The following is a 24,952-nucleotide window of genomic DNA, read 5'->3' on the forward strand; positions in this document are numbered from 1 at the left end:
TTAGTATTGATGTGTTTGCCACCTTGGGCTCCATCAGGGAGGGAGGGATAGAAACTGAACAACAAGGATAATGATAATATTACTGTGCGAGATTCTGCTGCAGCCTGCAACACAAACTTAGACCCTATGCTTACAGAAACACAGCTGACACTGTTACCTGGACAAATAAGTGGAGTTATCTGAAGCATAGTCCCAAACAACCTCTTCTGCTGCTATATAATGTTTCCAGGTCACAGGCAGCCTCTTGGCACGGGAACGGCCTGTAATCCTGGGCGGAAAATCACCCATTTGGATCACTGTGCTTTCCATATCAGCCTCACTGTATTCAAAGTAGTCCTCTTCGTCCACGTAGTCCCCTTCCACCACCCTCATCTTCTTCATGGGTAGGTTTGGACAGACTTCTACTGTAATTAAGATTTCCATGCCAGCTGGAAGTAAAGGTCAGAAATAAGTGTTATCTCCTATGTGCCTACTTTGTCTTCCTTGGGCTTAGAACCCACTAAGGTGGTTAACGTGTGTCTGGCCTGCACCCCTTCACATTTCAGGTGGGAAATCTGTTGATGTCTGACACCTCCTCTACAGACAAATAATGCTGTTGTTCTGGGAATCTTTGATCCTTAGTATGTTGGTGAGCTGCAACTCCTATCATCCTTGGATACTGGCCATTCTGGCTGGGGCTGGTGAGGGTTGTAGCTCACCAACATATTGAGGGTCACAGGTTCCTCAACTCTGCCCTACACAATTTAAAATTAAGCAACTCACAAATATATGAGGCTGATGGCATCTGTAGTCTATCAACATCTGCAGGGCCACAGGGTCTCCCATTTCTGCCCTATACAGTTTTAAATTAAGGAACTAACAGTACGCTGGAGCCCCAAGAGAAGGCAGGGTGCAGCAGCTAGTGAAACCTCTCTGTATCCTAGCCTGTTACTATGCATCTCATATCAATTCAAATACCATTTTTCAATAAAGGGGGTGGGAGAGGTTCACCCATTGGTTTTCCATTTCTGATCCTTCATTAGCACTTTCTCTTTCCTATAGCTGTTACCTTGCTGGTGTGATGGGATCTGGCAGAACATTTGAAATATGCCGCTAGTTGTGGGCATTGTCTCAGCAGTGAGGAAAGTGGCTGGGGAGAGGTCCAAAGTAGTATGCCGATGGTGTCTCACAAGGAAAGTGTGGCCCTCAAAGAAAATGGAGTGGACTTCAGGTTTGGTGCCCAAACTAATGACATGCCAGTAGACCAGTCTGTTCTGGCACACCTTGAGATCTACAGGAGATATAGAAGATTTACAAGTGAGGAAACTGTTCAGTGATGCTCAAGACATGCCCAATGGGCGCTACCACAGGCTGGATCTGGCCCTGAAGATTTTATTTTGCCCCTGGCAGCCAAGCCAAATCTCACTTGTAAGGTAAAGAAAAAGTGTCTTCCACTCGATAGAAACAAAAATGTTCTATGCTTTAATGCTGGATTAAAAAAAGATCATTTTGTATGTACTGTATCTCATCTGTACATAATTATGTTAAATACCATGTTAGAGTCTATGGTGAATCTCTTATGCTGGAAGCACTAACTTTGTTTATGAAGCCTGATCACTCAAGAATGATTGGTTTTGGTGCTAACATATAGGGTGTAGGGACTTGGGGTCAGGACAAAGAAACAGAGGGAAGAATCTTGAGCCAGGAGTTGCAGCCAAGAATCTTGAGCCAGGAATCAACAGAGCAGTTGCTATTGTTATTGCCCTTTATAGCCCTTCCAGAAGAGGAGAAACCAACGACTAATCTGGGTCAATGGAGTCACTCCACAGCCTTTAATAGAATCATAGAGTTGGAAGAGACACCACAAGGGCCATCCAGTCCAACCCTTTGCCAAGCAGGAAACACCATCAAAGCATTCCTGACATATGGCCATCAAGCCTCTGCTTAAAGACCTCCAAAGAAGGAGACGCCACCACACTCCTTGGCAGCAATGCATGTTTCTCCCCATAGCTCTGATAGCTATGGAACAGCAACATACAGATCTGTGAATTATATATTCTAACTCAGGCATAGGCAAACTTGGCCCTCCAGATGTTTCGGGGCTACAACTCCCATCATCCCTAGCTAACAGGACCAGTGGTCAGGGATGATGGGAGTTGCAGTCCCAAAACATCTGGAGGGCCAAGTTTGCCTGTGCCTGTTCTAACTCCATCAGCTTCTAACAGTGGCAAAAATACTAGGGTTAGTCCTTTTGTACAGCATGGCGAAACAGAGTGCTTCAAGCCACAGAATTTAGCCAGGTCATCTCCACACCAGACATTTAAAGTACTATTAATTATACCACTTCAATGGCCATGAAGAAACTGTTGTTCCCGCTGAAGTGGTATAACAGTGCTTTAAATGTCTGGTGTGGGTATGACCTTAGATGAAGGCAGAAATTGGTGCCAGAACGGTAAAGTAAGACTTGGTTGGCAGTAGGGAATATTTGTCTAGAAAAGTGGGTTGCTGCTTGGTGTTCTACTTCAACCCACAAAACAGCTTGCACTAACCCTGAAAAATGCCCCTCCTGGGCCACCATACAAAATGGCTCCTGAGAATACAGTGGTACCTTGGTATACAGACGCTTCAGGTTACAGACATTGCAGGTTAAAGACTCCACAAACACAGAAATAGTACCTCGGGTTAAGAACTTTGCTTCAGGATGAGAACAGAAATTATGCAGTGGCTGCGGCAGCGGGAGTCCCTATTAGCTAAAGTGGTACCTCAGGTTAAGAACAGTTTCAGGTTAAGAACGGACCTCCGGAATGAATTACGTTCTTAACCAGAGGTACCACTGTATAGAAGCTATATAGAATATAGAAATTTAAAACACCCCTCTGCTTTTCCATTGTGCTTCTGTTCAGCCTCATCACCTTCTGTCAATCATTCCATCATTCACTTCTTTTTTTATTGAGGGGAAAGGTATAGGTGGCACTTACCAGGCTGGGAGAGATTCATGAATCCATTGATAGTGTGCAGCTCAGCCCTCTTGTCAGGGGACAAACCATTTCCTATGGTGTTGGATTCAGAGTACCAGCTTTTGCCTGATGGGATACATTTGAAAGACAGAGGAAGATTGCATGACTCTTCTCAAGATCCACACGAATTTCTGCTTCAAATATACAGAATAGGCAGAGGCAGCTGCTATGAAAGAACTTGCAAGTCATTATTGAAAAAAGAACAAACATGGCAAAAAAAAGAGAGAGTGCTTGGACATGGAGTTTTAAAACATGGACCTGTGCTGGGAAAGAGTGAGGCAAAAGGTAAGTGTGGATAAGTCCTTTGTTGGATGTCCATTAGTTCTAATGTTATGACACACAGAGAGAAACATCTCCCAATCCACTTTTTCATTTTTGCCTTTTCCCTGCTAAACTAAAACCACAAAGGAATTTTCTCATAGGAGAGTTTATCCAAACCTTTGATCATTTTGCCTGCCCTTTTCTGGATCTTATTAACCATGGGGATAGCCAGGATTTTTGTTACGAAGGGACCAAAAAGTTGTTGAGCCTTTATTGAGGAGATCACAGGTAAAATCCCCACCCCCACAAAGAGGGCATTACAGGGACAAGCTTTTGTTTGGGGGGCAGGCTTCTGCTGTGGAGGGACAGAACCTCAGTTAATTGAGTGTTTTTAATGTATTTCAATACTTTTTGGGCTATTCCCAAGCTATTAACCCATAATTACAATATCATGTCAACAAAAACTAACAGGCTCACTCACTTGACGGCAACTCTGGTGTCATTTTCAGGTGGAGCTTTTTTATTTGCTTGGGTTCCTTACCAGGAAAGCTGGCTGTAGGTCTTACTTTATCAGTTCTGTTGAATTTTATGGATTTTCAATGCCTACTTTCTTCTGTTTTATCTATTTAACTGTTGTTGGCTTTTAATTATTGTTAGTGTCTGTGTGTGTGTGTCTGTGTGTGTAAATTGAAAGTTTAGTGAAGAGTGTCATAAAATGTTTTGTGGGTGGTATTCAACAAAGTTTTACTCACAGTGTGAATGGTAGACCCACTGAAAGTAAAGAACAGGACAAAGTTAGTTTCAGTAATTTCAGTTGGTCTACTCTAAGTAAAACTTAGTTGAATACTGTAACGTCCAGCAAAATAAGTCAGCAGCCTTGTACATACTGACCTGGGAGTAAGTTCCACTGACTAATGAAGCTTACTTTTGAGGAAACAGGCATAGAATTTTCACTTAAAATGGGGGTAAATCCTGAGACTACTATAAACAAATTAAAATTCTTTTTTCCTATACTCTTTTACTCATTCTCCCACTGTAATTGAATTAATTCCTGTTTCGTAACTAGCCCTTCGAAGTCTGACGGACTGTCGGAATTGCTTTGGGATGCTCCTGTCTAACCTGTGCAGCTTCTCATCAATATTATAAAAGGGCTATGGAATTGATGGAGAACCCGTGGCCTTCAAGATGTTCCTAGATTCCAATTCCTATCAACCCTGACTGCTGGCCATGTTGGCTAGGGTTGATGGGCATTGGAGTCTGACAATGTCCTGAGCGCTTTCCTCAACCTTAAAGGTAAAGGGACCCCTGACCATTAGGTCCAGTCGTGACCGACTCTGGGGTTGCGCGCTCATCTCGCATTATTGGCCGAGGGAGCCGGCGTATAGCTTCCAGGTCATGTGGCCAGCATGACAAAGCCGCTTCTGGCAAACCAGAGCAGCACATGGAAACGCCGTTTACCTTCCCGCTGTAGCGGTTCCTATTTATCTACTCGCATTTTGATGTGCTTTCGAACTGCTAGGTTGGCAGGAGCTGGGACCAAGCAATGGGAGCTCACCCCGTCACAGGGATTCGAACCGCTGACCTTCTGATCAGCAAGCCCTAGGCTCAGTGGTTTAACCACAGCGCCACCTTAGTCTAAGGCAATATCACTCTGGATCAGACCCGATCTAACACATGCAGCAGAATTAGATAGGTGGAATATTCATCTGGCAGACTGGACTATACCAATCTAGTTTACCAGGTAAGGGATTATATTGGTTATGGTTCTCCTGAGGACCAAGTTTCTTGAAATTAAAAAACAAAGTAATGCATCAGGAAGAAAGCTAACTTCCTGCTAGGCTAATGTTCTACTTGAAATTATTTTACAGTGTTGCTGCAATAAAAAGTGTAACACCCACCAACTAATAATCTGAAATGATACAGTCTACTCTATTGCTTTAGGACTATTTTACCTTATTGCTATCACATGCTGAAGCATGATAACATCTCAGTGGCAAATCACTGGGCCAGTCCTTGAAACTCTTAAGGAACCTTTTTGCACCCTAAAGACACACCAATTTATTGTGTTATTAGCTTATGTGGCCCAGACCCAACCTAGTCTGTAACATAGCTCTTAAAATACGTTTATCTGAAGCTGTGTCCAGGGTCACCACCAGTTTTAGCATCATACTTAGCAAGGGAAACGAAATTGCTATTAGCTACAGAAGGTTTTTTTCCCCTGCAGGGATATGGAAACACATACAAAAGATGGAACATGGGAAGCTGCCTTACACTCACTCTAGCTCAGTATATTTTACACTGAGTGGCAGCAGCTCTCCAAGCTTAAAGAGAGGGGAGGTCTCTCCCAGCCCCACCTGGAGATGCCAGGGATTCAACCTGGAATCTTCCACATGCAAGGCAAATGTTCTACCCTCTTCTTCCCTTCCTCCCCACACCATTCTTACCTTCATCAAACACTGCAAAGAGTAGCACAAATTCTTGCACTATGTTTCGAATTCCTTCACTCATCAGGGTCCCTGCATACAAGATTTTTTAAAATGAAATCATTAAAAAAAGTAAAAGAAAATCTCCAGTACCCAGTACGCAGGGCTGGGCAGAGATAAAGAGCCACCACTTACATCACAGTAGGGACAATTATATAATCTCTGGGGTGCTCTTTGCCAAACCTCTCCATGCCTCTCTTTTGCAGCAAGAAACCCACAAAATAAGCTCAGAAGAAGAAGAGGAGAGGTAGGTAATGCTAGCAAGCAAAACCAAGACTACCGTGTTTCTCATATTATAAGACACGTCTTATATTTATTTTTTCCTCAAAAAAACACACTATGGCTTATTTTCAAGGGATGTCTTATTTTTTTCCTCCTCCTCCTGCCGCGGCCGGCATTGCTGCTGCACCTATCACTATGTCTTATTTTCGGGGTATGGCTTATATTCCTTGAATGCTTAAAAATCCTGCTATGGCTTATTTTACGGGTATGTCTTAAAATATGAGAAACAGGGTAGAACTTTAATTTTGAAAAATTCTTTTATTATGATTTACCAAAATATAAGTGATCCAGCTTTTGAGTTATAGAATCATGAAATTGTAGTTAGAGGGGACCCTTAGGGTCCTCTACCGGTAGTTCCTGAAGTGCATAAACTCAACTAAAGGCCATCCAACCTCTGCTTAAAAACCTCCAAGAAAGGAGAGTCCACTTTTCGAGAGAGTCCATTTCACTGTCAAACAGTTCTTACCCTCAAAAAGTTATTCCTGGTGTCGGAATCTCCTTTCTTGTAATTTGAACCTGTTGGTTTGGGTTCTACTCTCTGAAGTATGAGAAAACATCTTCATGTGACAGCTTTTAGATATTTGAATATTGCTATCATATCTCCTCTCTGTCTAATCTTTTCCAGGCTAAACATACCAATCTGCCTTAACCATTCCTGATAAGACTTGGTTTCCAGACCCTTAATCATTTTGGTTGCCCTCCTCTGCACACATTGTGTCCCGCCTAACCTTTCCCCTGCAACTGGTTCCCTTCTACTCGTGTATACCCTTCCTTCATGATTTCCCCTTTCTTCCATTTTTTATAAATGCCCTTCTTAAATCTCACTTCATCTGTAAGCTCCTTATGCAGCCACACTGCTTTCTTTAGATACCTCTCACTTTTCTTACTTGTTGGAATTGTCTGCATTTGTGCCTTCAATGGTTCACCTTTAAGAAGCTCCCATCCATCTTGTACTTCCTTCTCATGGATTTCTTCTCAAGTGTACACATCCTTTACTGTTCCTCCCTTGTTGTTTTGTCTATTCCTTTTGAACAGGTTATACCCCTTAATTTCTACATTCCAGTCATGAGCCTCATCCCACTAGCTATCGGTAAAGCCTATTGGGTCATATTTGCCATCCTATATTATCGTCTTGCTTGTTTCACATACTCTGAACATTAGTACAGAGAGAACTGAAACCATTAGCCATTCCCTCCAGCTGCTTCCTTCTTGCAGTTTCCTGCCCTTTTACAGAATTCTGGAGCACCACCTCAGTTTCCTGTGCATCAATGAAGTTATTATCCCTCATAATATGTGTTCCCCTGTATTTTCTTCCCCCGCCCTCAGGATTTAGTTTAAAGATCAGATCAGGTTTGCAAGACTTTTAACAAACACATTCTTGCCAACTGCTGTGAGGTGCAACCTGTCTCTAGCCAGAAGTCCTTCCTCAAGGAAGCAGAGACCATGGTCCAAGAAACCAAACCTTTCCTAACAACACCTGTGCTGCCAGCGATTACTTCCAGCATTTTCCTCTCTCTTCCTGGGCCACAACCTTCAACAGGAAGGAGTGATGAGAAAACCACCTGTGCTCCAAGGCCCGTCAGCTTCCTTCCCAGAGTCTCATAATCCCTTGCTGTACATCAAAGGCTGCGTGTGGCAGTATTGTTTGTACCTACATGAATCAGAAGGAAGTGGTTATGGTTATTGGCAACTTCTCTGTCATACTGTGAATCTTTGCACCTGGAAGACAGCACACTTCCTGGGACATCCTGTTTCCTCTGCACACTGCTGCAGACTCCACCACTTTCTCTTGGGAATGGCCCAGAATTGGTGTCAGAAGTGGGGGCATGGAATCCATTTTGTAGCTCCACTGACGCAGCATGGCTCCTGACAGTCCTGCTTCTGTGTGTCATGTTGCTCTGGGGTTCGTCTCCTGCAATGTGCAATCTTCCTCCACTGCTGTTCCAGGACAGTGCATTCTGCTCTGTCAATAAATTCCTCATCTTTCCCAGAAGCTCAAGGATAGGTGGATAGGTGGGCCTCAAATTGCTATACCGTCTCTTCCAGCAAGGCACTTGCTGCAAGTGTAGTTTTGCACATTCTCAGGCAGGAAGAAAAGCATGGCACAGGTGTTGGAAGGTCGCTGCAGCAGCTCCCTCACTGTCCATTTCTCTTGGTCCTACATATACCTTAGCCTTCCCCTCAAACACCCCTACTAAATGCCATAAAAACACCCCTGTTTACAAGTCCTGTTCACAAGCCCCCAGCTATCAGCTAAATAGAACTGCAGCTGGCTGCTACTTAACATACTGGTAACTCTTCAACTGGTTTAAGTTTAAGCAAAGTATTGGGGTACAAGTTATTTTTTTATTTAAAAAAAACAACTGACTTGGTACTGAAGCCATAATGCCTGCACTGGTCAGAAACATACTTTTGTAGTATAGTTTTAGAAGTGGTTTGGCAAAGGTTGGTTATCATGAAAAGCATTTGCACTTCAGAAACTTCCATTGCTGGCACCTCCCAAGAGCTCTTGTGTTCTACTCACAGCTGGCCAATAAAAATAATGCCCTTGTGTTATAGGAAATGAGTAGCTTCCAGAACGGAACAAAACAGGACTCTTGAAATGTTGCTTTAACTCTCTGCATTGTCTCAGATATTTTCTTCTCCCTCCCTCTCCTTCCCCTCTCTTCCAGGGAGCACAGTTGTTTAGAACAGAGCAGAGGACTGGGCTAAACACATGTCAACCACACAGCCACACAGCCCTCTCCACAGGTCCTTTCTATGCATGGAAGAGGTTGTGTGAACTCCCATGCTGTTGCTGTGCTAGTTGAGATGTGGGTGCTTCGCATGTGCACCAGTAGATTCCTCACAAGCTAAACATGTGAACTGACTCAGTTGAAAGGTTTGGTATGTGAGGTGATAACACAAGTTGTGTCTATGCATGGAGCAATGTGTTGGACAATGTTGGGTGCTAATCTCATCCCAGCCACGAATTTATTGGTTGGCATGAAGCAAGCCACTATGTTTCAGCTTCGTTGCCCTGTACCTAACTCCAAACAATATAGATAATATTGGCCTACATTTTAGGAGTGTTGTAAAGGCTGCAGAGACAAGGGCTAATAAGGCCCATTACAACATGAATCCCAAGATATTTGAAGGACCACCTGATCCCTTATATCCTGGCCTGATCACCGAGATCTTTTGGGGAGTCTCAGCTGGTGTGGTCCTCCATGGCTCAGATGCACAGTTTGTAGCTACTAGAAGCCGTGCACTCAGTGTAGTGCCCCAAGCCTGTGGAACTCCCTCCCACCTGAAATTAGACAGACACCCTCCTGGTTGAACTTTAGGCACACAACTAAGGCATTTTTGTTCCAGCAGGCATTTTAAGGAAGTGTTTGGTTTTATTATACATATTTAGTGTTTCATTGTCCCATTTTCTGTAAGTTGTTTTTATGTATACTACTTAGAAATGTGAATAATTAAGTGCTATAGAAATGTGTTGAATAAACGTCTGTGAAATGTCTGCAGGTATTTCAGAAAAAAGTGATACAAATGGGAAGGTCTCTTCCATCTCTTGGTCTTACCTGGCTGACAAACCAGCAGGGCCCCAATCAAGCCAGAGTTGATGTCCTTGACACTGTCCACATGAGAGGAGTAGGCATAAGTCAAACACTGTGGGTCAGATCCAGTTGGACCTTGCTCTTTTAAGATGTCCCACACGTAAGTCTGAGTCTGGCCAGGCTCCACAGCATCATCTTCTTTCTCTGGCCTGCTGCTTGCATCATCATAACCTGCCCCTGAAAACACATAAGCAACCTTTCAGTTAACATTACAGTTGCTGGAGCCAGTCCTTTCTTTTAAGGGTAGGAATGGGTGAATCTTTTAATTTTGGTTTCTCATTTTTCCAGTCTTAAGTTTACATTCCCCCATCAGTTTACAATTTAAAAAAATGTCCCCATTAAAATCATCAGCACTTTAGCGTGATTCCCCCACCACCACCCAATATACACATATGTGCATGTGATTTTGCCTTGTGTACTTATTTTTGCAAAGCAATTTCCCCTATTATAATGCATTTTTGTAAATTTATTTCACTGACATGTTAAAGCACACTTTGGTATATGCATTACTTGGGTGGAAAACTGCATTGCAAAATTTGGCAAAGAGTGGATTTCAGAGGGCTGCTTTGTTTCAGCTCATGTATAGCGTGGATTAGGTAGGTTCGCCTTAACATAAGAACTGAACTGAATTTATCCCCCTTCCCTATTTATGGCAGCCTTTTGCTCAGGTCTAATTTTCACACTACAGGAGTCAGCACGCTGGATCTGAACATGACTCAGGGACTGTCCAGATGTCCTTTGTATTGTGTATTCATAATGATTTGTGCTCATTATGGTATTGGGGCAATTATATTCGATCCTACTTCCAATTTTGGTATAGGATTGGTTTGGGATGCCACAGAGACAACTGGGTGGCGATGCTCTTCTAGGAGAGGGTTGCCCCTTTCACCTGGCCATGTCATATTGTAGGCAGGAGGACAACAGCCCAAGAGCTAGTCTTTATTTCATCCGCTCTGGAGCTGGGAAGACAGAGAGACTTGCTCTTTGTGCTTAATGCAAAGTTATGGCTTTGGGTATCCAACTGGAAACCTAGTAATGGGAGAGCAAGATCTGTTGGAGTATCTAAGCTGTGAGCTCCTCCATCATATGCTCAGGTTGTATAGATGCATAAATATAACCAGATATCCTAAGGACACCACAGTCTCTAATGACCAAGGAAAACAAAGCTTGGATAAGTACTGGAACCACACACACCCCGGAGTCTCTCACTCTTCAAATATTGGAGTGCCTGCTGCCACTTCACTGCAACTGTGAAGGTTTTGAGACAGTCACACTGCTTTGTTCTCAACTGGTGAGTCTCCTGTAACTTCTAGCTGAAATCCTGTAGCTTTTTACACAACAAATGTTCCAGGATGGTGATGGGAGGTGGGGAGTTATAGCACTTTTGTTGTGCTTTAGGTCAAGAATCCTCCCCATTACAATAAGGGGAAGCATTGCAGATCAGCTTATAGTGGAATGATGTTTGGATGGTCCATTATCAATGCACCACTAATGAATCAATCATTGCATCAATACCATGTTGCAGAATACATCTGTAAAAAAAAACAAACCCAACCCAATCTGGATATGGCTGTAGAAACAGGTTTGAATCCCTGATCAGCCACAAAGCTAATTGGGCAGCCTTGGATTGGGTGTTAGAATGTGTGGGTCATACCAAATTCTGTTAAAGGGGTGTGCAATATGAATGGGCATGGTGGTCTGTGTCTATAAAACTCACCCTCTGAAGCTTTCCAGTAGGACACCCCTATGGCATGGATGCTGAAAGGACGGGAAGCCAGATTCTTAAAGGTTACGACCACCTTGTCGTGAACTTCTGCTCGGATGGTAGGGCCCAGAAGACCTGAAGGGGAGAAGAAGGATGGGAACCTTAATGTCATGGATCCCACTTGATTTAGAATTTGAACTCAGGTTGCAGTTTTTACCAAAATGTTTAATGTTCAGATCAATGGGATACATAGGCAAAATGCTGTTCAAAGGCACAGCAGGTGCTCTATATACAGCTGCACAAGTAAAGATGTCAACCCAACAACAATAGCCCCCCACCCCACCCCTTCAAGCCTGTAATAAGTGAAAGGGGCAGGCACAACTAGTGCAGCAAGCGGTTCTGATCCTTAGACTGGGTAAGCAGCCAGCCTAGTACTTCTCTGACAAGGTTGAACCAGCCCTGTCTGTCCATGCCTGTGTGGGCATCTCCATGATTTGGGTGGAGGAGGAGGTGGACAGGAAAGCTAAGGTAACAACCAACAACACCCAGAGAGGTGAGACTGGACAGCTTTCTTAGGGTTGCCATATTTCAAAAAGTGAAAATTCAGATATAAAAGTTGTTGTAGAGCTTTTTAGTTTTGTTTGCCCAAAGTTTAGGGATGTTTTTGTTTTGCTTTTGCCTCTGTCAGCTTTGAAGATGGAGCCAGGGCTTTCTTTTCCCCAGCCGGAATTTGCCAGAACTCAGTTCTGGCACCTCTCAGGTGGGTGCCATTGCCATTGTAAGAGAACAAATGAGACGCTCATGGTGAGTTCCGAGCACTGCTGGTGCCCATTGGGACTTGTGAGAGAGAAGGCAGGGGACCCAAACAGTAGGTGGAGCGAGAAACAGTGATGGGCAGAGCCAACTGAAGGCTTGTACACATTTTCACTTTTGTAGCGCCTGGAAAAGAGAGGTTTGAGTGGTTTTCTGCTGGACCCGCGCTTTATAGGCACGAACGTCCAAGCGAGTTTCCCCTTGCCCTGCAGCTTACCACTGAAAACACTCTTTTTAGCGGTAGATCAGAACAAATGGGGAAAACCTGAATTAACAAATGAAGCTGATAAGCAGTGTTACCCCCCACCCCCACCCCGGACTGGTTTAAGTCAGAAAAGGCAGGCTAAGCACAGACTGAGGTTGGTGGAGCAGTGCCCCATTTGCACTTACACTGCTTAGAATGAAACAACCCTGAAGACTTTTGACATTTCAGTATTTGCAAATATGTAGGTAGCAGAGCTGACGTAGAGGGAAAAGATACGGGCACATTCACAGATCTCAATCTCTCTCAGATACATTTCACTGCCTATCTTGTAATCAGTAGCTCCCTTTGGGGATACCTAAGCCAACCATTCTATGCTAAATTAGCAAGCAATCTACTTAATATAGACATGCAGCTGTAACATAAATATCCCACGTCTTCACCAAATGATCTACAAAGAAGCATACAAGAAAACGAGTATTTCAAAAACCAGCATAATACAAGTAACACTTAACTTACGTGTATTAACTTGTATAAATTCAGCGTTAACATGCTTGGTAAAATAAAATAAAATTATTATTATTATTATTATTATTAGGGGAAGAAAGGTTGTGAGTGTCAAGGGAAAAAAAGCCTTTGGCAATCCCACCCACCACTGAACTCAATGCCTCCAACTGGACAGTGTAGAAGAGATTCCTCATATGTTCGTTTTATGTGCTTTATGTAAATTGGGGAATTAATAATTGATTCCAATTTATGCATTGTCCGGCCTCATCTGCACTATACATTGAAAATGTATTATACCAGTTTAAAAAGTCATGGCTTCCCCCAAAGAATCTTGGTAGTTGTAGTTTGTTAAGGATGCTTAGTGTTGTTAGGAGACCCCTATTATCCTATGACTCCCAGAGTGGTTTAACAATCAGTCCCTCTCTCTACAAAAAAAGAAGATCCTTTTGCTTACCCATCCAAGCAGGCTTGGGTTTTGTTTGTGTGAAGGTAGAATCTATGTATTCCAGATATATGGCTTTCTTGTACCGAGTGGTTGGCGTGGGGGAGAATACCCTGGAAAATGAAAGGGGCATGGTTAAATTAAACAGCTACCATGTTTCTCCGAAAATAAGACACCGTCTTATATTTATTTTCTCTCCCAAAAAACACACTATGGCTTATTTTCAGGGGATGTCTTATTTTTTCCTCCTCCTCCTCCTGCCGTGGCTGGCATTGCTGCTGCGCCTATCACTATGTCTTATTTTCGGGGTATAGCTTATATTCCTTGAATGCTTAAAAATCCTGCTATGGCTTATTTTATGACTACATCTTATTTTCAAGGAAACAGGGTATAATCTATACTGCCTGTATTTGCTTTGAGTTCTGAGTTATTAGATTATTAGATTATAATAATTTTAATAACCACAGAGAAGCAGGGAGGTTACCTTAGTGGAACAAAATACGGTAAATTTCCACGATATCAGAAAAGAGATGGCGTGGAAGGTTTGTAGTTTTAAGAGAACTTGTAAAGATTTGCAGGTTCTAGATGAAGCTAGGACATCCACTGATATGTGGCAGTCTCAATGAGGTTTACTCAGAGATGAGAAATAAGGAAACATCATATTGTTTACTCTTTAAGGAAAGAGGGAGGATATGATTTGGGCTCATTGTTGAACAGAGCAGGAAAACATTTAGAGATATTAAAAGGAAACTGTTGAAATGTACACCCAGTTAGGTTGCCTCCTAGAGAGAGCCTTAAATAGATGGTTGAGGGATGTAAAGTTCACATTTTAAGATCTGAAGCAGTTCTTTAAACATGTTCCCTCACACTTTATTTGGTTTTTTAGAGATAAAAAGCTGAAAACAGTGACGGAAGCAGCAGCTTTACTGGACGAGATAAAAGGGGACATGGGAGAGTTGTTATTCCCACGAACCTTCAAGAAAAGAAAGGCTTGAGACACCAAAAACCAAACCAAACATAGTGGGAAAGTTAATTTGTTTTCACTGCCAGGAAGAGACACACAAGAAATCACTGTCCAAAACTAGAGAAAGCTAAAATATCAACTTCTATCAAAAATGTTGAGTTTATTAGAAAGGCAGAGCCTGTCACAAATCAGCCCACAAACCCTGCTCAGAGCTAAGCCAGCTTAAGAAACGAGCCAATGTTTTACAGATCTGGAGAGTTTAAAAATATATAAACAGGGATTATGTGGAATTCCTAGCAGCAGTGCAGGCATAAAACTGTTAGAGAGTGCAAAATTGCCACACCAGGTGCTCCCTCAATAAAGCTGTGCATTTCTGTCATGGGACTCTGTTTTTAAAAAACCCAGCTTTGCAATGCAAACAAGGAAGTGGCTTCAGACAACTAACTTTTCTTATTTCTGTGGCTGCAATCTCCTAGGTGACATGAACGCCTTTGGCAACTGAATGTGCATGCGTACTGCTTCCATTTCCCACCCAGCCACCCACTCCAGGAGGAACAAAGTAACTGTGGAGTCTCCATGCATGTTTGAAATTATTGAACAAAGATTGTACCAGGTGTCTAGGAAGAGGAAGTGTACTCCCCTCTGGGAAACAAGAAGACAGTTAGTGATTCCCAGAAAGTACAGGCTGCAAATACACCAGCTAGCCCATGAGAAACCAATGTCTGGACTTCTTGGAATAAAGGAAAATAGGGAAAGGACATCAGAGCCTTCGGCAAGTCTTGTGCAGCATATCAGCTTGCAGGTCCTTCCCTCCACCACAAAGCTGGGCAACCACTTACTAGGCTTCTGGTATTTGTTACCCCGAAATTGATCTTCTCAGTTTTGGGGTACTTCGGGCTTGGCGCCATGTGCAGGAAATCTGCTGGCATCGCTCTGGAAAGAAGTATGGGCACTCTCCTCAAGTGGATCCTCTCAATTTTGTGCCACCTCTTCTCCGCACCCTGCTCTGGCTCTGTAAGGAAGTTCCAGGGCTATGCCCCCAAATGGATCTTCTCGATTTTCTGCTGCCCCAAGCTTAGCGCCCTGTGCAAGAAAACTGCTGGCATGCTAAAGTGCTGGCACTGCTCTGGCTCTGGGAAGGGTCTGGCAGGGCTCTGGCAGGGTCCTAGAGCCCTTCCCTCCTTCGCAAAAATGGGCAGGCACTTACCAGCTTTGGGAAGGTGATGCCAACGCTCTGGCAGCATTTCAGGGTCCTAGTGCCGCCCTCCCAAAGCTAGACAAAATGGACAGACTTTGTAATCTTTCGTAAAATGGCGCAGACCTGTGTGAGGCCAATATTTGGCGCCCCCAAGTGGATCTTCTCAATTTCACTTGCTAAACATCCATGCTGTGCAGGAAAACTGCAGGCTCTGAAGCCAGAGAAAATGGATGGCACTTTGAAATCATTCACAAAATGGCTGTGCAAAGCCCGATTTTGGGCCACCTCGACATCGTGATATGTCAACACCGCGATATATAGCACGACTTCGGAAATAAGGTTAGAACTATGTAGAGGTGAATTGGGTAATGTCCAGGTAACTGCTACTGCTTAGAAGTCTGAAAGTGTTATTTATTATAGTACAGATCATTTTTAAATTAAACACATTCCCTAAAATAAAAACAGCAGAAGTAATCAGTAGCATAGATATCGAAGGAAAGGTGAGAGAATGGTCATAGATACAGATACACAAGCACACAGAAGTAAATAACCCAAGAGTGACTTCTAACTGGGGGGTTGGCTTAGGACAGGGTTGAGAGATGAGGCAGAAAGGGATTGTCAGAAGGAAACTCACTTTCCATTTCTTTATTCCAATGCACAAGTTTTTACCGGCTGCAGGAATGTGGTGTCAGGGCTCTGGAATGGATCTTATCAATTATAGATCTTATCCATTTTGTGCAGTATCAGTCAACTGTGCAGGAAAACTGCAAGCACAGCTCTGGGACTGGGAAGGGCGAGCCAGTGCTCTAGCCTGGGTCCTAGAGTCCTTCCCTTTTTCCCAAAGATGGGCAAGAAGTACACACTAGGTTTCCGGCTTGGGGGAGGTGGTGCCAGGGCTCTGCCAGCACCCAAGAGCCTTCGCTCTGCCCTCTCAGGAGCTAGACAAAATGGACGCACTTTGTAATCTTTCACAAAATGGCACCCTGTGCAAGACCACTTGGCGCCCCCAGGTGGATTTTCTCAATTTTGTGCCACCTCAGACTTCTGGATGAATTAAATACCATGGCTCTATGTAAAAATGAGAATAGTACTAATGGACTTGAAACAGCGTAAAGTACCTCAAGAAGCAAAGAAGAAGAAGAAAAGCAGGTGCTGCATGCAATTTATTATACCATAAATGAGGTTCTGCGCTCATGGGAGTTGGCAGATTGAAATGAGGTCAGAAAGGAAAGGGGCGGCAACAGGGTTGGACGATGTCAGGTTATCAACATCGTGATTTGTCACCAGCTAAACATTGCGATATACCAATATAGAACCATGTCTGAAATAAGGATGGAATTATGTAGTTGCAAACGGGTTATGTCCTTACAACGGCTACTACTTAGAGGTCTGACACTTACTGGTATAAATATTTCCTTACCTTAATATATTGTTACCACTATTATTTCATAGTACAAATATTTTTAGATCAGCACACTTTCTCTAAAATTAAAGCTGTACAAGTAATTCATAGCATAGATATCAAAGGAAAGGTTAATGTTCCCTATTAGATACCAGGGAGACAAGGACACACAAGCGCATACACACACACACACACACACAGAGAGAGAGAGAGAGAGAGAGAGAGAGAGAGAGAGAGAGAGAGAAGGGAGGAACAAGGCTTAAATCACTGGGCAAGGTTTACCGGTATTGTTATTATTTTTAACTCAGAAGTAAATAATGAGAGTCTATATTTCGGCTATGCGAGGGTGGTAGTATCCCAGAGCCCTAGCGCTGCCCTCCCAAAGGATGGTAATCTTTCAAGCCCACACAATGTTGTGCTATCTTGGTAAACTGTGCAGGAAAACTGGCAGCACAGCTCTGGCTCTGGGAAAGAAACTGCAGGGCTCTCGCAAGGTCCTAGAACCCTCCCCTCTTTCCCAAAGTTGGGCAAGCACTTACTAGGCTTCCGGCTTGTGGAAGGCGGTGCCAAACTCTGGCATCATCCCAGGGCACCTTTTCTGAAGCCTGACAAAATGGACGGCACTTTGAAATCTTTCACAAAATGGCGCCCTGTGCCAATATTGGGCGCCCCCAAGTGGATCTTCTCAATTTTAGGCCACCTCAACATCGTGATATGTCACTGGCTAAACACCACGATGTAGCACGATGCCTGAAATAAGGATATAACTACGTAAGGGGCGGCCGGGGTAATGTCTGGACAACTGCTACTATTTAGAGATCCCTAAACTAATAATATTTACTTACATGCAACATATTGTTACCACTGTTATTTTATAGTACAGATCTATTTTTTTTTAATTAGCACACTTTCTCTAAAATTCAAGCTGTAGAAGTAATTAGCAGCATAGATATTAAATGAAAGAGAATGTTCCCTATTAGATACATGGAAGACACAGACACACAAATGCGTACACAGGAACGCAGAAGGGGAGAAGGGAGGAATAAGGCTTAAATAACTGGGCAATGTTTATTATTATTTTTAATTCAGAAGTAAATAACCGGTCTTTGTTTCCATCGGATAAGCAGCAGCTTTGCGGCACAGGGAAGTAAATAAATAAATGCAGAGTGAAGGAAACTCATTCTCCATTTATTCATTCCTGCACAAGACGGATAATATGGATGGACTTTTGAGGCCAATTATTTGTCACCCACAAATGGATCTTCACAGTTACAGATCTTGTCTGGAAAGGAAGAAGCAGGGCTCTAGTATGGTCCTGGACCCCTTCCCTCTTTCCCAAAGATGGGAAAGCACTTACTAGGCTTCCGGCTTGGGGAAGGCGGTGCTAGGGCTCTGATCATCCCAGAGTCCTCGCTCCACCCTCCTAAAGCCAGACAAAATGGACACACACTGTAATCTTTCACAAAATGGAGTCCTCTGTGAGACCAATTTGGCGCCCCCAAATGGATCCTATTGATTTTGCACATTAGCTCTGGCAAGAGTTGACAAGAACACAGAGATTTGCCTTGAATTGCTGGTGTTAAAAATGGAAACTGATATTGCAATGTGTGATTTTGAAATAACTGCAATTTTGAAAATGTGCAAAGTGGTCTGGTACTTGCATGCTCACCCATTGCTCAGGAGAGGCTTGAGATAACCTCCCCTTCTGCAATGATCTTGAAGGGTGGGACATGTGGTGAAAAACTCAGCTAGAGTTTGGTGATACAGTGCGCCAATGCGCTGAGCTGTCATTGTCCAGAACACCACTAGTCATCACATACAGCTCCCACGTTAAAACAGTACAACGCATCATCAGAGATCTACAGCCTCTCCTGGACAATGACAGCTCCCTTTCACAAGCTCTGGGAGGAAGACCTTTCATTGCCTACAGACAGCCATCCAATCTTAAACAACTCCTCACCCACAATAATACAACCACCAGACTTAACATGGACACTGGTACCAGAGCCTGCAATAAACCCAGATGCCAACTTTGCTGCCACAAACATCCCTTCATGGATCAATGCCTTGTCGTGGCGAAGGGGCTTGAATAACTCAGAGAAGCTATGAGCTATGCCATGCAGGGGCACCCAAGATGGACAGGTCATAGTGGAGAGTTTTGACTAAACATGATCCACCTGGAGAAGGAACTGGCAAGCCACTCCAGTATCCCTGCCAAGAAAACTCCATGGACAAAGACAACAGGCATATAAAAGTTATGACACTGGAAGATGAGCCCCTCAGGTCGGAAGGCGTCCAACATGCTACTGAGGAAGAGCAGAGGACAAGTACAAGTAGATTCAGAGCTGATGAAGCGGCTGGGCCAAAGCCGAAAGGTCGCTCAGTTGCGGATATGCCTGGAAGCGAAAGGAAAGTCCAATGCTGTAAAGAAAAATATTGCATAGGAACCTGGAATGTAAGAACCATGAATAATGGTAAGCTGGATGTGTAAAAAATGAGATGGCAAGAATAAATATTGACATCCTGGGCATCAGTGAACTAAAATGGAAGGGAATGGGCGAATTCAGTTCGGATGACTACCGGTATCATATCTACTACTGTGGGCACGAATCCCGTGGAAGAAATGGAGTGGCCCTCATTGTCAACAAAAGAGTGGCAAAAGCTGTAATGGAATGCAATCTCAAAAATGACAGAATGATCTCGATACGAATCCAAGGCAGACCTTTTAACATCACAGTAATCCAAGTTTATGCACCAACTACCGGTGCTGAAGAAAGTGAAATTGACCAATTCTATGAAGACTTACAACACCTTCTAGAAATGACACCAAAGAAGGATGTTCTTCTCATTACAGGGGATTGGAATGCTAAAGTAGGGAATCAAGAGAAAAGGAACAACTGGCAAGTTTGGCCTTGGAGTTCAAAATAAAGCAGGGCAAAGGCTAATAGAGTTCTGTCAAGAGAACAAGCTGGTCATCACAAACACTCTTTTCCAACAACACAAGAGATGACTCTACACATGGATATCACCAAATGGGCAGCATCGAAATCAGATTGATTATATTCTCTGCAGCCAAAGATGGAGAAGCTCTATACAATCAGCAAAAACAAGACCTGGAGCTGACTGTAACTCAGATCATCAGCTTCTTATAGCAAAATTCCAGCTTAAACTGAAGAAAGTAGGAAAAACCACTGGGCCAGTAAGATACAATCTGAATCAAATCCCTTATGAATACACAGTGGAAGTGAGGAACAGGTTTAAGGATTTAGATTTGGTGGACAGAGTGCCTGAAGAACTATGGATGGAGGCTGGTAACATTATACAGGAGGCAGCAACGAAAACCATCCCAAGGAAAAGGAAATGCAAGAAAGCAAAATGGCTGTCCAACGAGGCCTTACAAATAGCGGAGGAGAGGAGGCAAGCAAAATGCAAGGGAGATAGGGAAAGATACAGGAAACTAAATGCAGATTTCCAAAAAATAGCAAGGAGAGATGAGAGGGTCTTCTTAAATGAGCAATGCAAAGAAATAGAGGAAAACAATAGAATGGGGAAAACCAGAGATCTGTTCAAGAAAATTGGAGATATGAAAGGAACATTTCGTACAAAGATTACCATAATAAAGGACAAAAGTTGTAAGGACCTAACAGAAGCAGAAGACATCAAGAAGAGGTGGCAAGAATACACAGAGGAATTATACCAGAAAGATATGGAGGTCTCGTACACCCCAGGTAGTGTGGTTGCTGACCTTGAGCCAGACATCTTGGAGAGATGTTTGCTGCCACATACACCCAGACAACACCATCACTTGACCCAACAACATCAAACATGCCATCTCAGGCCTATTAAATTGCTCATCTTCTAACATTGTGTATGTCATTAAATGCCAGCAGTGCCCTTCAGCTCTCTATATTGGACAAACAGGCCAAACCCTACGCCAAAGGATAAATGGACATAAATCTGACATCAGGAACCACAAGACAGAGAAACCAGTAGGAGAAGACTTCAGTCTCCCAGGACATTCTATACAAGATCTCAAAGCAGCTGTTTTATTACAGAAAAATTTCAGAAACAGACTGGGAAGGGAAGTTGCTGAATTGGAACTCATTACCAAGCTTAAAACCATGGAGCCACCTGGGATGAACAAAGACATAGGATTCTTATCTCATTATGCATGATCAAGCTTTCTTTAGCGCCTCAGCCCTTGCTTCCCCCCCCCCCCCGCAGGACCTATTGCAGTCATCAGCAGTCGTTAACAGCCATCAACAGGTTTACCACTCCTATCAGCCCATCACCCATTCCCACCCACCCCCACCACCCTATAAATATACATAAGGGTCTGGCTCTTCTATTTCAGTGTATCTGAAGAAGTGTGCATGCACACGAAAGCTCATACCAAAATAAAAACTTAGTTGGTCTTTAAGGTGCTACTGAAGGAATTTTTTTATTTTGCTTCGGCTCAGACCAACACGGCTACCTACCTGTAACTGTCTTTGTAAAAGTATACAGACAAAAGAAAACCGTACTTGGGTCTCACTTCAGCCAGAAGGGAATGAACTCAGGCTTGCTAGAGAGGTTAAAAGCAACAAAAAGGGCTTTTATGGGTATGTCCGTAGCAAAAGGAAGAACAAGGAAACAGTGGGGTCACTTAGAGCAGAAGATGGTGAAATGCGAACAGGGGATAGAGAAAGGGCAGAACTCCTCAACGCCTTCTTTGCCTCAGTCTTCTCCAAAAAAGAAAACAATGCCCGACCTGAAGAATATGGAGCCAATCATTCAGCAGGGGAAACACAGCCCAGAATAAGTAAGGAGGTAGTACAAGAATACTTGGCTAGTTTAGATGTATTCAAGTCTCCAGGGCCAGATGAACTACATCCAAGAGTATTAAAAGAACTGGCAGAGGTGGTTTCAGAACCACTGGCAATAATCTTTGAAAATTCCTGGAGAACAGGCGAAGTTCCAGCAGACTGGAGGAGGGCAAATGTTGTCCCTATTTTCAAAAAGGGGAAAAGAGAGGATCCAAACAATTACCGCCCAGTCAGCCTGGCATCAATACCAGGAAAGATTCTAGAGCAGATCATTAAGCAAACGGTCTGTGAGCACCTAGAAAGGAACGCTGTGATCACTAAAAGTCAGCATGGGTTTCTGAAAAATAAGTCATGTCAGACTAATCTGATCTCATTTTTTGACAGAATTACAAGCCTGGTAGATGAAGGGAACGCTGTGGATGTAGCCTATCTTGATTTCAGCAAGGCCTTTGACAAGGTGCCCCATGATATTCTTGTAAAGAAGCTGGTAAAATGCAGGCTAGACAATGCTACCATTCAGTGGATTTGTAACTGACTCACTGAACCCAAAGGGTGCTCATCAATGGCTCCTTCTCATCCTGGAGAGTAGTGACTAGTGGGGTGCCACAGGGTTCTGTCTTGGGCCCAATCTTATTCAACATCTTTATCAATGACTTGGATGATGGGCTTGAGGGCATCCTGAGCAAGTTTGCAGATGACACCAAACTGGGAGGGGTGGCTAATACCCCAGAGGACAGGATCACACTTCAAAATGACCTTAACAGATTAGACAACTGGGCCAAAGCAAACAAGATGAATTTTAACAAGGAGAAATTTAAGTACTACACTTGGGCAAAAAAAATGAAAGGCACAAATACAGGATGGGTGACACCTGGCTTGAGAGCAGTACATGTGAAAAGGATCTAGGAGTCTTGGTAGACCACAAACTTGACATGAGTCAGCAGTGTGATGCAGCAGCTAAAAAAGCCAATGCAATTCTGGGCTGCATCAATAGGAGTATAACATCTAGATCAAGGGAAGTAATAGTACCACTGTATTCTGCTCTGGTCAGACCTCACCTGGAGTACTGTGTCCAGTTCTGGGTACCACAGTTCAAGAAGGATACTGACAAGCTGAAACATGTCCAGAAGAGGGCAATGAAAATGGTCAAAGGCCTGGAAATGATGCCTTATGAGGAACGGCTTAGGGAGCTGGGTATGTTTAGCCTGGAGAAGAGAAGGTTAAGGGGTGATAGGATAGCCATGTTCAAATATATAAAAGGATGTCATATAGAGGAGGGAGAAAGGTTGTTTTCTGCTGCTCCAGAGAAGAGGACACGGAGCAATGGATTCAAACTACAAGAAAGAAGATTCCACCTAAACATTAGGAAGAACTTCCTGACAGTAAGAGCTGTTCGGCAGTGGAATTTGCTACCAATGAATGTGGTGGAGTCTCCTTCTTTGGAGGTCTTTAAGCAGAGGCTTGACAGGCATATGTCAAGAATGCTTTGATGGTGTTTCCTGGTCGGCAGGGGGTTGGACTGGATGGCCCTTGTGGTCTCTTCCAACTCTACGATTCTATGATTCTAAGTGATCTTCTGGAAAGAAAATAATCCCAAACTAGTTGGAGGAATGTGGTGATCCCCTGGCTCTGTAATACTACTACGGTAGGAGAACCTTGTTAATAGAAGGCTGGGAAACTGGCAGAAAGTACCACCTTGTTTAAGAACCAAAGTATTAAGCTGTAACAACTATGCAATTAAGTTTAATGAACTGAAGTGAAGTAACTGAAAATAAACTGTGCATTTACCACCTTCTTTAGGAACCTGTAACATCAAGTGAATTTACCATATTTATAGTTTACTGTTTTCTGAAAGTATTCTATCTCCTGACACATCTTTTTACCAACATCGTTCTGTAAAATACATTATTTTTTCCTATTTAACTTCCCTAAGTCTCCAGGTACCAGAGTTTTCTTCTCAAAAAAGCCATAATTAGCCAGTAGTTAAGAGGGCTTTTTATTTTTCCAATCTTAAATTCAGTGCTCCACATTTCCACATCAGTTTGATTTTTTTTAAGCCTCATGAGCATACCCAGTATATTTCATTTTAGTGTGGATTTCTCCAAGCACACAGTATTGTATGCAATTTTGCCTAATATATACTTTTCTGTAAAAAAAAAAATTCCTAATACATTTTTGCATGTCATTTCCTACTAATATATATGCATACTTTACCCTCATATGTGTTTGTGTGCACATTACTAGGTAAGGAAATTGCATTTCAAAATCTGTTTGGATTGCATATTGTTTTGTTTTTGTTTAAATAAATATAAGATTTTATAAAGAGATACAAATATCATTTTTATCCCAACTAAAATTAAACCCAGAGAAAAAGAAGGGAGGAGAGAGAGAGAGATAGAAAGAAAGAAAGAAAGAAAGAAAGAAAGAAAGAAAGAAAGAATTAAGAGAGAAAGAAGAAACTAAAGAACTTCTTATTCTTCATCTGTCAGCTATTTAAAACACTTTTCAAGTCATCCACTCCAATATAGCACACAGCACAACTACTTTCTACCGTATAAACCAACATTATCTTCAGCTTTCAAAGCCAAATGTCATTATTTCTTTTTCTTTTTCACACAAAATGTCTAAGAGAGCTTTTCAATCTTTTGTAAATGTTAACAATGACTGTTCTCTGATTAAACACATCAATTCCACTATCTCAGCTAAGTCTAATAATTTTAATAACCATTCCTCCATTGTTGGCAACAGTGAGTTTTTCTATCTTCGTGCTTATGAAAGTATTGCTGCTGCAGTAATAATATATTGGAACAAAATTTCATAGTCTTTTTCTAACTGTATATCCTATAAGTATATCCCAGCAAGAAGAATTCTGGTTTCAGCTGAAAGTTCACCTTCAAAATTCTCCATATCAATATATATTTGTATCCATTTTTCATCTTCTTTTTTACATGTCCACTAAGCATGGTAAAAATGTCCCTTCATGTTCTTTACATTTCCAACAAGTATTTTGGATATTTTTGTGCATTTTAAATAGCTTCTCAGGAGTTGCAGTGGTACCTTGGTTCTCAAATACCTTGATTCCCAAATGCTGAAAAGTGTTCCAGTTTTCGAACATTTTTCAGAAGCTTAACGTCTGATGCAACTGTTGGCTATTGTTTCCGGGGTGCCTCCACCAATAAGAAGTTGCACCTTGGTTTTCAAACATTTCGGAAGACAAACGGACTTCCGGAATGGATTAAGTTTGGTGCGGTTGTTTTTGTTTTTTTATTTTGCATTTTTGTTCTTGGGGCTTT

At 42.7% G+C, this 24,952-nt stretch overlaps 1 protein-coding gene across 1 annotated transcript in view; it reads right to left on the reverse strand.

Annotated features, from left to right (window-relative positions):
* Positions 1-24,952, reverse strand: part of F8 (coagulation factor VIII) — a 67,699-nt gene that overhangs the window by 36,856 nt on the left and 5,891 nt on the right. The window contains exons 2-8 of the mRNA XM_060270573.1: positions 13,303-13,403; positions 11,339-11,461; positions 9,586-9,798; positions 5,702-5,773; positions 2,958-3,062; positions 1,049-1,270; positions 158-428 (exon numbers count right to left, since the gene is read on the reverse strand). Of these exons, the coding sequence (XP_060126556.1) occupies positions 158-428; positions 1,049-1,270; positions 2,958-3,062; positions 5,702-5,773; positions 9,586-9,798; positions 11,339-11,461; positions 13,303-13,403 (1,107 nt within the window). The remainder of the gene's footprint in view (positions 1-157; positions 429-1,048; positions 1,271-2,957; positions 3,063-5,701; positions 5,774-9,585; positions 9,799-11,338; positions 11,462-13,302; positions 13,404-24,952) is intronic.

This window comes from Zootoca vivipara, chromosome Z (assembly GCF_963506605.1).
Source record: "Zootoca vivipara chromosome Z, rZooViv1.1, whole genome shotgun sequence".
In the NCBI taxonomy this organism is placed as follows: Eukaryota; Metazoa; Chordata; class Lepidosauria; order Squamata; family Lacertidae; genus Zootoca; species Zootoca vivipara.